This window comes from Bos javanicus, chromosome 4 (genome assembly GCF_032452875.1).
Source record: "Bos javanicus breed banteng chromosome 4, ARS-OSU_banteng_1.0, whole genome shotgun sequence".
Taxonomy (NCBI): Eukaryota; Metazoa; Chordata; class Mammalia; order Artiodactyla; family Bovidae; genus Bos; species Bos javanicus.
In genome coordinates, this window is record NC_083871.1 from 77,735,579 (window position 1) to 77,748,318 (window position 12,740).

Sequence of the window (12,740 nt, forward strand, 5' to 3'; positions counted from 1 at the left end):
TTCAAGTGTATCTGGGTGCTCTCTGCCAGGATCTAGCTGACCCCTCACCTCTAGGCAGGTCTCTCCCCTGCCATGTGGACCCTGGGCTGGCCAGGCTGCAGAAGCCCTAAGCTAGATGTTCCCAAGCCCATCTTGGGTAGTCGGCATGCCCAGATGGGGCCCCTCCATGAGGCTGCAGGTCAAACTCTGCCAGCTGCTCCCACCTCCCTCCTGTTTTCCCGAAGGCCTCTGTTAGCCCCAGACACAGGAACCAAAAATGACGCCTTGAGTCCTAGGACCCCCCAGCCTCTGGTCACTCTAGCGGTCTCTGAAGATGAGATCAGGAGGACAGATCTGTATGGGAAGAGCTCCAGGCCCCAGCCCTGCTGCCCTGTCCACTCTCTCCCTCCACCTATCTGGTCTTTGTGCGTGTTGCTTGGGACACGTGGTGCCTGCAGCCACGGGGCTGCTCCTGTGGGCCTGCACGCGGGCTGTGTAGACAGCACACGGACATGAGACACCGACACCAGGAGCAGAGTGGTGGCGGCTGGGATACAAAGATGACACAGCAGGCGATGACAGCCATGGCCTGGGGAGGCTCCGTGAGGAGACCCGAACAGCAGAAGCCCAGAGCTGAGACCTGGGAGACGGAGGGATGCCAGGTATAGAGGCTCCCAGGTGGGCCCAGACTGAGGGGCTTGAGGGCCCAGGTGGGCAGAGCCAGGCGATCCCCACCAGCCTTCCCTCTGCAGCTCACCCCCCACATGGAGGGAGAGACACGGCACCCAGTCACCCACTGCACCCTCACACCACAGGGATACAAAGCCTCTGCACCTTCCTTGGGAACACTCCCGGCCTGCACCGGCTGAGCGAGCGCTGGCCGCGTGCCTGCCTAACCACGTGGCCATCCAACCTGTCTGATCGCCTGACCACATACCCACATGGCCGCCCAACTCCACGGCTTTCTGACCACGCGGCCACATAGCTGCATGGCCACACTGATTCAAGGCCGCCTGCTTCTCTGAACATCTTCCCTCATGGCTGCACACGTTTAGGCCCTGCCAGGCAAGGGCTGTTGGGACCTGCCTGTGCTCCGCAGGCCCCTCAAAGACCTCGTGCTCTCCTCCCTCCTGGGCAGTCCCCGGCAGTCTTGCTGACACCCCAGAGACACCCTCATGTTGAGATGGACAGCCTCCCCTCTACTGCTGGTCCCCAGGTGCCGCTGCCTGTCTGTACCTCACACCTTAAGCTTTCTCAGGACAGAAATACGGGCTTCCAAACAATCTGATACACCAAATACACCAACGGGTCCAAGTGACTTCTGATGAGGCAATGCTGCCTCAGGCCTGCTCAGTCCTGTCCACTAGGGCACAACAGGCCTCCTGGTCCAGCCTTGGCATCTGGCTGCAGCTACCTTCCTGGCCCTGTGGGTGGTAGCTGGTAGGGGCTCTCAGGTGTGCAGGCAGGCATGAGGGCTGCCCAGGGAGCACCAGGGCAGATCGGAGAGCTTGGTGCAGAGAATCTAGGACAGAGCCAGTGAGCAGAGTCATCACCACCACCGCAGTATCTAGGGCTCCGCTCACCTATCAGCTGTAACCCGAGGCAGCTTTCCAGGCCAGGCCTCCCTCTGGGCACCTGCCACAGCCCCACCCCACCCCCGCTGGGGATCCTGCAGGAATCCTGAGGTGGACCAGCACTCTGAAACTGTCCCCTGGCAGCCCCCCAAGTAAGGATGGCAGGATAGGCAGAGAGAAGTCAGTGAGGGGCCTTTCATTTGTCATTTTAAAGAACACCTGCTTTGGGCAAAGCTCCCTGGGCACATGCCCTGGTGGGTCCTCTGAGCAGGAAAAGCCGGAAATGCCCAGGCTACTCCCTATTTCAGGGGTCTCCAGGTCAGTCCCAGGCCAGCAATGAAATAGGTGAGAAGCACGCACAGTCTAACCACCACCTGCCGAGGACATTCCCTAAACTAGGACCAGAGTTGCCAGCCTGCAAGGATCCGGGGCGCACAAGACGCTCCACACCCCAGCAGACAGATCTGGAGTTTCTGGGTGTCGCCCCGGTTCTGTGGCTGTGAGGAAGCCTCCCAGGTGGTTTCTACGGTGCAGTGAAGACCAGGTCACAGGACTCAGAGCAGGACTTCTCTCTACTCTGGGGCTCCCTCCCCCACTTCCTGCTAGAAAGGTCTAGGGGGTGGGGAGAGGAGAATGGGGGCATTAAGGTAGAGGCTGCTTCCCCCCAAGATATGGCGAACCCCACACTCGGCAGGGGCACAGCATGAGGGGCAGGGCTCCCGTGGAAAGGGGTCCCTGTGGCTCAATGCACATTGTGTGCTTAGCTGCTTGTCATGTCCAACTCTTTTGTGATTATGGACTGTAAGCCACCAGGCTCCTATGTCCATGGGATTCTCCAGGCAATACTGGAATGGGTTGCCATTTCCTACTCCAAGGGGATTTTCCTGACTCAGGGATCAAACCCGTCTCTTATGTTTCCTGGATTGGCAGGTGGATTCTTTACCACTAGTGCCACCTGGGAAGCCCAAAACAAAGCACAGGACTATTTTGGAATTTCAAAAGACAACTTTATCCACATAGGAACCTTCCAAACAGAACACACAGAAAAGTTAGGCAGCAGTTATTAAAATACACTTTGCCAAATGATTTAACATGAGAAGACAAGAGGAGCTGGAGGAAGGGTGGATGCAGAGGGCTTGGCCAGCCCTACTCACCCTTGTCACCCTCTTCCCAATCTTGGCCACCCCCCACCCCCAGTACCCTCCAAAGTGGGAGGAGTCAGACACCTCTCAATCATCCCTAAGGGGTGGTCATGGCCACATCAGAGACCAGTGAGCAGGCCAGGTCTGCGCCTTTCAGGGGTAAACATGGCAAAACTCACATGGGTAGGCTACTTTTAGGCCAAGTCCTCTGGTGGTACAGTGGCCAGAGACAACGAGCAGCTGGCAGGTAAACTTCTTAGGGTGGGTCCTCAGAGGCCACGCAGATCCCACTTCTGGCCCATGCCAGGGAATTCAAGGCCACAGGCACTTCCTGTCAGGGCAGTGGACCTCCTCGGCAGGGCAAGAACAGAGGGCTCAGGGAAGGACACCGGAGGATGAGACCACACTGATACCGCTCCAACAGGGGTGTCCACGGAGACTGGTTCTCAAGGGTGTGTCCTGAGCCTGTGTCCTTAGCAAGCGCAGCAGGGCACTAGGAGGCGGTTTACAACACGGCAGCAGGGCCCACAGGACCAGCAAGGCTGAGAAGAGCTGGAACCTCCTGGGCTACTGCCTGGCTTGCTCCCTGCACCTGCTTTTAGGGCAGGGCCTCAGAGCCATAGGCCTCATGCTGCTGGGGGCGGGGCCGGGGTGCTCAGCAGTGCTTCTGCTGGGGGCTGGGCTGGAGTGTGGACAGCTCAGACCACAAGTGGATGTTGGGAGCCCCCAGGCTGGCTGGCATCTTCTCTTGGTGCCTAGAAATGGTGGCCACAGTGAAGGTCACTTGCTAAGACGTAAGTCCCAGGTGATTGTCAGAACAGTCTTTCTTGTCACCAGAGAGGCAAATGACAACTATTCACGAGACTGCAGCACACGTGCTCTGATCCAGATGTTCAAAGCCAAACTGCAAGTCAGGGCAAGCACCCCCTCCCCTACTTCTAGCGTTCTTTACGGAACTTGCTTGCTGGATGGGTACCGCAGAAAGTCAAAGTCAATCTCAGCAGGAATGCAAACCAGGTCTCAGAATTTATGAAGTCCAGTAGCTGTCTCCTCCTAACACAGAAGCACTGGCCTGAGCCCCCCACCCCGCCCCCATGCCCACTGCAGCCCCACAGTGGCTGTCCCTCCCCAGTCCTGGAGTCAGGGCACCCTGCTCCTTGTAGTGTTAATAATTAGTATACAGACAAAACCCAAACATGTGAAGATCCACAAAGAGCTGGCTTTGAACCCCCCATGGGCCTTGCACAAGTTGGGGGCCCACATCCTTCCCAGGGGATTAGAAATGAGCCCTGTAGCATCTATGGAGTCACTGAGTTTTATGGTTCCATTTGGCCCCCAAATACACATTTAGGGGCCTCAGTATCTTTTCAAAAATAACTAGTCATGTGAATTTGAACGTTCCCCACCCCCAGGTCCCCATCCACCCTTCGGTTTCTCCCAGGAGCTCCAAAGCCAAAGTTGAGTCTGTCCCACTTGGGTTGTTACAAGGTGGCTCTGCTTCCTGGGGGGCCGTGGTTCTGATGTGAATGATGGTGACGTTCCAGCGCAGGGGCCTCTGCTGGCAGCCGTCACATGATTGCACAGCACGAATTTTGTTTCCGGGCCTTGAGAGAGACAAAACAGAGCTGAAGAGGTAGACCTCAGCACACGTAGAACTGGGAGCTCTGAGGGGACCAGCTGGCCTTAGTAGGGGCTCTGGAATCACCAAGCAGAGAGAAGTGGAGGGAAGCCATCCAGAAGTAGTTCACACTCCCAAGATTATTCTGTCCACCTTCCATTAATGCTATCGATAAGGAAGGAAACTTCCTGTTGTTTAGCCAAGTATAAAGAACAAGAATGTCTCTTCCTTCGCTCCAGCCTTGACTCCCCGTAAAGTTATCTGACCCCATGGGGGTATTTCTCACTAAGGATATCTTCAGAGAGCAGAGAGGTACCCACTTGGTTCATGGGGCCTCTGTTACCTCCTCCTTCACCTCCTGTTCAGATACCTCCTAATCCCAAAGGCGTCTCCCTCCAAGGGACATCATCATGATAGCAAACGCGTGTGGGTTGACCAAGCAAATACAGCACCCCTACTGTCCAAACGGTGCAACACTTCAGTCCAAGTTAACAAATCAGAAACGTCGGAACCTCTCTGGGAAGGTGGCACCCCTCAGACAGCAGGGGTGAGGAGGACCCATCCTCACTTTGGGGAGGTTGGGGGAGGGGGGGGAAGCAGCCCAGAGGCAGGGAGAGCTGACTGACAGGGTGCCCAGGAGCGGCCAGGACACACTCACCGTTTTATAGAAGGCTTTAGACTGTATTCCCAGCACTTCGGATTTGGATACCAGGTCATCGAGCTTCTCACCTCGTTCTAATAAAGACTCCATGGTGTTGTGCTGGACAAGAGGAAAGATACAAAAGAATGCCTTGCTCTGTTCACAAGGTGAGCAGACGCCAGTCCCTCACAAAGCTCAGTCACAGCAAAGTGCTTCCTTTGGGCTCCTCCCCCACATGTGAGCATCAAGACACAGTGACCCAGGCCTGTGGAGGACACAGGGCCTAATGACCTTCCTGGAGGATCTAGAAGGTTCTAACTGGACTTAAAGCACTGCACCAAATCCTCCAAAGCACAGGCTTAGATAGCCACACTCCAGGAGAGGTCCCCTGTGCCTGTGTTTACACACACACATTCCTACTGCACAGCTGTGTCATGCTTCCCCCAGCGGAACTGTGTCCAAATCTCACGACTATCAGCTCTGTGAGAGCGCCTCTGCACTTAGTGCAGACAGACCCTTTCCAAACACATGAGGGATGGACGTCCTCACAAGAGCCCCTAGCCCCGCCACCAGGGCCATCAGGAAGTGGCTGACTTGCTCCCACCCCAGATGGCCACTGCTTAAACTGCAAGGCCCTCAGAGGCAATTGGCATTACCGTAGGTTTGGACATATGAAATGGCACAGAATGAGAAATGAGCAAAAACATTCTTTATCTCTACACACGGCTGAGCAACTCAGATTTCCACCATAAAAAGTTAACTGGATCAAGACATGAATGGGATGGATAAAAGGCAGCATGACCAGTAATCCAGATTTTATCTCTGTAGCCAGAATGGGCTGGGTGACCTGGACCCATCTGCTCTGTGGACAGACAAGGAAAGACAGTGGGCGTGTCCCCTGCCTCTGTGTGCTTGCTCACAGACTGAGGCTCTGAGGCCGCAGAAGGCAGAGACAGGGCTTGGTTAGGAAACCTGGAGAAACGTTACAGAAGACAGACAGGTGCCTGAAGACTGTCATCTCTTAATTTTCATTCCAAAGCCAAAGGTAGCTCAGAGTTTAAAAACAAAAGCAGAAAACAGCAATTGCAAACTAGATTTCAGGTAAAATGCAGGGTTCCCACTCTTCTCAATCAGGCCTGTTTCTGACAACTCGGGACCTGTATTTAGTCAGAGAGCCTCAGTGTGCACTGAAACCCACACTCGGAAAAGAAGGAATCTGCTGGGCTGTGGGTCAGGCCAAGGCAGGCACCATGGAGGCAGAACCACAGAGTGGTTGTCTGAGTGAGTCTGGCTTTCAAGCCTCTGATGCACAGGGACAGGTGGGCCACCACCACTTTCAGAAGTGCTTTGACTATGATTAAAACAAGCATCAGCTGCATGGGCTTGACTGCTGGCAAATCTTTTTGCCTGTTTCTGGACTTGGTCCCCTAATTTACTTACTTACCAGGATGATCTTGGTCTCATCCAGTTCAGCCTGCACTTTAGTCATGGGGTCAGCTTCTCGGGGGTTCTAGGGAAGAAGCAAAAATAAAAATGTCAGGACTGGAGTGGCTGCCTGGAAACAGGGCTCAAAACCAAGCAAGCTGGATATACTTTTGGAAGTTAAAAACCACAGGCTGCTTAAACACATGCTGGAAAAGCAAAAGCCTGCCTTGGAGCTCAGGTCTTAATGCAGGTTCCTGCGATCTTCAGGAGAACATCAACTTCCACATCACCCAGAGTCACAACCATCAGGGCCATTGGCTTTTCTGTTTCACAGCCTTTGCGCTTTACCTGGTATCTACTGAGTTGACTGTCCAGGCCTGAGTACCTGATGGTATCAGGGGATCCAGTTGGCCAGTCTATCCTGTCGACCTGCTTGGAGAATTCGTCTAGCACCTGCAAGACAGAGGAGCTCAACAACACCCCCATCTCAGTGCTCATCCGAAAGAGGCTCTCAGGACCCCAGGACCCACAGAGGAAGGCAGAGGAGGATGGCTAATGGCAAGGGAGAAAATCTAGGTCCAAGTTTCTTCTTCCTCAGTATTCTTGGAATTAAAATCCAAGTATGCCCAGCCTGATATGAACCTCATGTGGGAATGATAAATTATTAGAAATTCAAATTACAGATTTCCACTTTTCTCAGGTTGTGAATTTCCAGGAAAAAGGATATTGGAGCTTTAATTTTTCAAAACAATTCTTCAAAAAGGTAATTAGATCCTTTGAATTTAAGCAGCCACCAGACTTCATGCGCTTTTACGCACAAGTGTTTTAGGGGATGTGGGGTCAGGGTCTTTGAGGAGTTTATCATCCGCACCACAAAGAAACACATTGAAGAATGAGGAGGCACCAGCCTCACATTGGGGAAAGGAGCAGCTGTAACTGCAGGATGGGCCAGCAGGGGGACTCCTTGAGCAGAAGCGCGGCAGGTGGGGAGGAGCCTGGTGTGTGCAGGGATGGCCTGAAAGAGGGGAGGAGGGGAAGAAGGGAGGTGGGTCATGGGGCAGAACATGCAGCCTAGTGTGGCTCAGAAGGAACTGAAAGTCACAACTTTCAGGGCGGAAGCAGGAGCAGAGCTGGCAAGAGGAGTGAGTGGGGGCGAAAGCACAGCCAGAGCTGACCTGAGGGCCCCACCGGGAAGGGGAGATGCTGGCACTCTGTGGCTTACAAGGAGAGCCAAGGTGGCCCCAAGGACACTAGTAGGATGAGAAGCAGAAATCAGTGGGGGACGGGGGTAGGGCAGGATGAGACAGACAGGAATGAGAAGGCTCCCAGACTGTCTCTTGGTTTAGAGTGAGGAGGCTGAAAGCAGGCTGATTTTGGACACACTATTTCATCCCTTACGTCACTCCTGGCCCCAGTCCATGCCTGACTGCCCAAGTACAGTCCAGCCAAGCTGCAAACTCACCTTCTCTAGCAAGGTAAAAGCCACCCGGGATGGGTATTCACTGTCAGCAATGACCACTCCTGCAAGACTGTCATTTCTCACGTAGACATGGCACAGATATTCTAAGGAGACAAGAGGATGGCAAGAGGGCTTTAGACTTTCTCACCCCCCAAAGCCGCTGGACTGATACAGTGCTGGGCTTCTGTCCTCTGGGTTTATGGTGAAGTCCTGCACATAGGGTAGCACGTGTGGGGGCTCTGCTGGCAGTGTGGACCAACATGTGCTTCAGGGTGAGTGAAAGTCCCAAGGCCCAGTGCGCAAAGCCAGGGTCCAAGGACCATAGTGGCGCAGAAATACCCCAGGAAACGGCCCCAGGGGCTCGTCTGAGTCCTACCCTGAGCTCGAGGTCAGGCTCCCCTGTGTCTTGGAAGCTGCAACCCTCAGAGGTGCTCTGCTCTGCTCCCAAGCTGATGGAACTCTGGACAAGCTAAGTGGCTTCCATTTTCATATATACACAAAAAACTCAGTAAAAGATTTCCTGGCTTGAGAAAATCACCTGTCAGGGCCCTAGGCTTCCTCACTACAGTAACCTAGCCTGCTCCACTCTGTGGTGAGCCTTGGTGGGGATGGGGCAGGAGAGGGAGGAAGAGATAAAGCCCATCCAGAAAAAAATGAGCCACTGCTGGCTGGGGTCTCAAGTACGACTGTGCTGATGTCATCGAATTATCAAAAGGTACAGCCTGTATAGGGCTTCTGCAAAACAGTCACAATCCTTGAAATGATTTTTTGTCATTTGGAAAGGATTCAGAGATATCATAGCAAACCAAGTGCCCCTAAAATAAATGCATAAAAATTCTTACAGGAAACCTGAATCATGAAGAAGAAAAAACTAAGGTCATGAGGAAAAATAAGGGGTCTCCAGGTTCCTGGGCAAAAGCACTAAGAAGCACAGAATACAGTATTTCCTCAACAAGGCTGGGTGGAGGTCCTTTTCTGAGACGTTTACAACTCCAAAGGCAGAAGAGGACAAAGCAGGAAAGCTGCTTACTGCTCCAAGAGAGGCAGACCCTAACTGTAAGCGAGTCTAAGCTTTTGGGGGTGATTTAACCAAGCAACCGACATACCATCAGTGGGCATAGAATTTTGCATAACAGGAAATGGAGGAGGAGGGAAGAGAGAAGCCAGCAGAGGATTGTGGGCCTGGGAGCCCTCTCCGTCGCAAGGCAGCCCTCCTGTGGACAGAGCTCTGGGCCACCTGAGTTGGGTGGCTGGGCCAGCACGCGCTTACCAGGTGGTGGGCCCTCTTACCTTGTTCCTTCACAGAAGCTCGGCTGCCTTTCGCTGAGCGCTCCACAATCAGCTGACTTGTGAAGGTCATGAACTCCTGGACGCTAAGAAACACAACACATATTACCTGTTCCTGTCACCTTGTCCCCAATACAATGCAAAGTGACCCCTGAGCTTATACACTAAGGAGACATTGCTTCCTGGTTTCATTCCTTCCCTCCCAACCTTAGGAAGAACTAATAAACACTCTGTCGATGTCCATGAATACAGATAATTACACATCATCACAACCATTCAAACCACATTTGCTTGCTACTGAGCAGACCCAAATAACCCACTTCCAGACTTCTGGGGAATCTTCTACAGGTTATAGTTAATTTAACATTTTGGTCAGAGTATGATTTGGGACATAGCAGAGAAGCAGAGGCCAGCTCCTGTTCTCAAGGCTCCACTAACTCCCAAGAAGCAGGAAGAAATAAAATCTGTGATGGAGACACCTAAGTGGTCAAAACTGTTCAGCGGATGCACAGTCAGTTATGGCAGCTGCCACGTGCTGGACCCTGCAATGTGACAGGCATCCTCAGTGAATGCTGGCTCTAGCCTCAGGTCGGCTGGGGCTAATCCATTGTACAGGCCCGGGACACTCTGGACGGAACTGAGGGCAAGGGCTCAGCCAAGACAAGGAAACGGAAAATGGTTTGTACCACGGCTGAGGGAAAGGAGGAGGTTCATGGGCCCAAGAAAAAGATGTGGCCAGCATGGAAGAGTCACAGGTGACAACAGTCCAGCTGGAGGAACCAGAGTTAAGAAAAAGCCTCTGACTGGAAACGTCATATAAAGGGCTGTCAGCACAGGGTCCTGACTTGTGGAATCCACAGTTGGTTCCAGCAGATTCATATACTCCTGAGATCACACCAAGAGCCACGCAGCAGAGTGAGGACTCACAACATCTGTAGTGGACTTCCCTGGCTGGGATCCCAGCTCCACCACTTACGAGATGTGTGACCTCTGGTAAGGGACTTACTGCGTCTATATATTGAGACGTGCTGTGATGACTAAATAAGCATTTAGCACGATGTCTGGCGCATAGTATTACTTGTTATTATTATCCTGAGAGAGTGAATAGGATCAGAAAAATCCCTTAGAGGTAAGTCTTAAAATAAGGAAGTCCTTGCAATAAAACTAAAAAGAGACGGAGCTTAGAGTAGAACTATAATTAGACAAAGGAAGAACTGCATTCATTTTGACATTCTGCATACAAGTGCCAGAAAAGCTGGAAAACGTTTTGAAGGTCTGAGGTTCGCATTCTGGTAATCATGAGGTGGGCAGGACAGAAGGCAGGAGGACTTATGAGAAAAACAATGGGCTCAACTGGACTATGTGTTGTTTTAAGAGACACTTGTAGAGATTTCCCTACAGTACTGCAGTTGTATTAATTATCTGAAACTCGTATGGATACCGAAAACCAGTGAGATTAAAGTCCTAAAGTGAAATCTCTGAGGATCATCAGTAAATGTGGGTAGGGGAAAGAGAGAAAGGAAAAGAATCAAGAGTTAACCAAGTTAGCACCCAAAGTTCCATCACAGAAAAGCAGCAACACAGAACAGAGACTAGAGGTCATGACAGAGAATGCTAAGTACCAAGAAGGACCCAAAAAGCAGCAGAAAGTTTCAACAAAATAACAGGAGGAATTGTTTGAGATCCCGCCAGCAAGCCACTCTCATCAAGAACGAAACAGCCCAATGAAGTAATGCAAACAGAATCCAGATGCCACCAGACCTGGAGACTGGGTGACCACAGACTTTGTAGGGTCTTTCTCCCTTTGTGCCTGAGTCACCGTCACCCCTCCCACGAACAGGCTGTTAAGTGTCTGTGATCCTTCTAACACGGACTTGATTGCATTACAGTGCCTCGCAAATGTTCAAAGGCTTGTAAGCCCTAAAACCTCCATGCTTCCTTCCAAATCTTCACTGTAGAACCCTTTTGTACCACTAGAGGCCAACCGTAAAGAGCATACAATTTGGGTTGGAGTCCTGGCTGGTTTGGTATCCATCTCCTGGGGCCTCAGTGACTTCCTCCGTAATATGACAGAGTGTACCAGGAACTCTCACACCGAACTGTTGGAAAGCCCAGCCAAATAATACAAACGTGGCGCTTAAGATGTGGCACGTGAGCTTCCTGGGTCAGAACCACTGAGTGGGAGTTGCTGGTTTAAGATACAGATTGCTGGAACTCAACTGGGCGTCAACCTAGGGGAATCTGCACTTTTTCAAAGCCCCCCGGTCATTTTTATAACATAGAAAATTTGAAAAAGCCTGATTACGGACTACATTCCAGAATGGGCTACAGGCCGAGGAAAAGGCCACCGGCTCCAATGCGGGAGGCCAAGCCCAGGGCCTCGATTCCCGGGCGGTCTCCAACCCGGACCCCAGGCCTCCCCGTCCGGGCGCCGCCCTCGAGGGCCCGCTCACCTGGATCTCTGAAAAAAGCTGAAGGAGGACACATCGTATGCGGCCTTGAGCAGCACCGTCTTGGACTCGCCTTTATACAGGACGCTTAGGCTGTACAGCTTCATGGCGCCGGGCCCTTGGGCCGGCCACCCGCCTGGCCGCGGCACCGGTTCGCAGGGAGCAGCGCAGCGCCGCCCCTCGAGGCCGCCGCCGGCTGCTGACGGGTCGGCCACCGGCTTCCTTCTCCTGGCTCGGGGTCCACTTCCGGTTCCGGTCAGGGGCTGCCGCCCGAGGCCTAACGGAGTCTTCTCGTGCCCCGGATGCAGAAAAAGCAGCCGGAAACACGAACGAGGGGGTGGTGCAGGGTTTTGCGCGTGCGCGTGAGGGGCTGTGGGGATTTTGTAGGCCAGCTCGCTGTCTCACTGGGAGTCCTTACCCTTCTCCCGCTGTCCTTATCCCTCCGAGGCCTTCTCCCTCCTTCCCTAACCGTCCTGAGTCCTCCCAGCGCCCCCTGCTTCTTCCCGGTCCTTCTGAGTACTGTAGGAACACCTGTGTCCCGGGGGCTGTCCTTCCTCTGAGCAGTTAGACCCAGAGCCCCACCCATGCCCCACCCACACGCCAGTACTTTGTAAACCCTACACCAGGGACTTTGATCTATGCGCGAACTGCCTTCTAGAAAAGTGTTTGGGAAATCAGATCTGCTTTTTGAGTGAAAGGCAGGGACCTTTTCGAGTCTCCTGCCTGGAGGTGAAGGCTTGCATCTCATTTTCAGTTAATTGAACTCTCTCTTGCCCTTCCCACACCTGCATCCTGCCTGCGTGAGAGTAAATTTCTGGACACAGGACCCCCTGAGCACGAGTCTGCAGGCCTCAGTTCTCCTGGGCCTGCCAACTACCTGTGAAATCAGCTGCCCAACCACTGATCTGGGAGCCAACTGCTAACCTCAGAGTAGCAGAGCCATTTCACTTCAAAAGGAGCAGAAATTCAGCTCCAAACTGAGGGAGCACTTGGCATACCATGACTTGGAAAACCTCATTTTGTTTGAAATGTTGGAATAATGCTTTTTCAGTGGATAGGGGTGAATGAGGCTCAGTTCTCTGAGGTTCAGTTCAGTTCAGTCGCTCAGTTGTGTCCAACTCTGAGACCCCATGAACTGCAGCATGCCAGGCCTCCCTGTCCATCAC

General features: G+C 52.9%; 1 protein-coding gene across 1 annotated transcript; it reads right to left on the reverse strand.

Annotated features, from left to right (window-relative positions):
• Window positions 1-2,538: 2,538 nt before the first annotated feature.
• Window positions 2,539-11,826, reverse strand: YKT6 (YKT6 v-SNARE homolog). The gene is made up of 7 exons (XM_061414458.1): window positions 11,578-11,826; window positions 9,128-9,210; window positions 7,841-7,941; window positions 6,727-6,831; window positions 6,398-6,463; window positions 4,972-5,073; window positions 2,539-4,299 (listed from the first exon to the last, which is right to left on the reverse strand). The coding sequence occupies exons 1-7, from the start codon at window positions 11,679-11,681 to the stop codon at window positions 4,264-4,266; spliced, it is 597 nt and encodes a 198-aa protein (XP_061270442.1). The 5' UTR covers window positions 11,682-11,826; the 3' UTR covers window positions 2,539-4,263.
• Window positions 11,827-12,740: the final 914 nt, after the last annotated feature.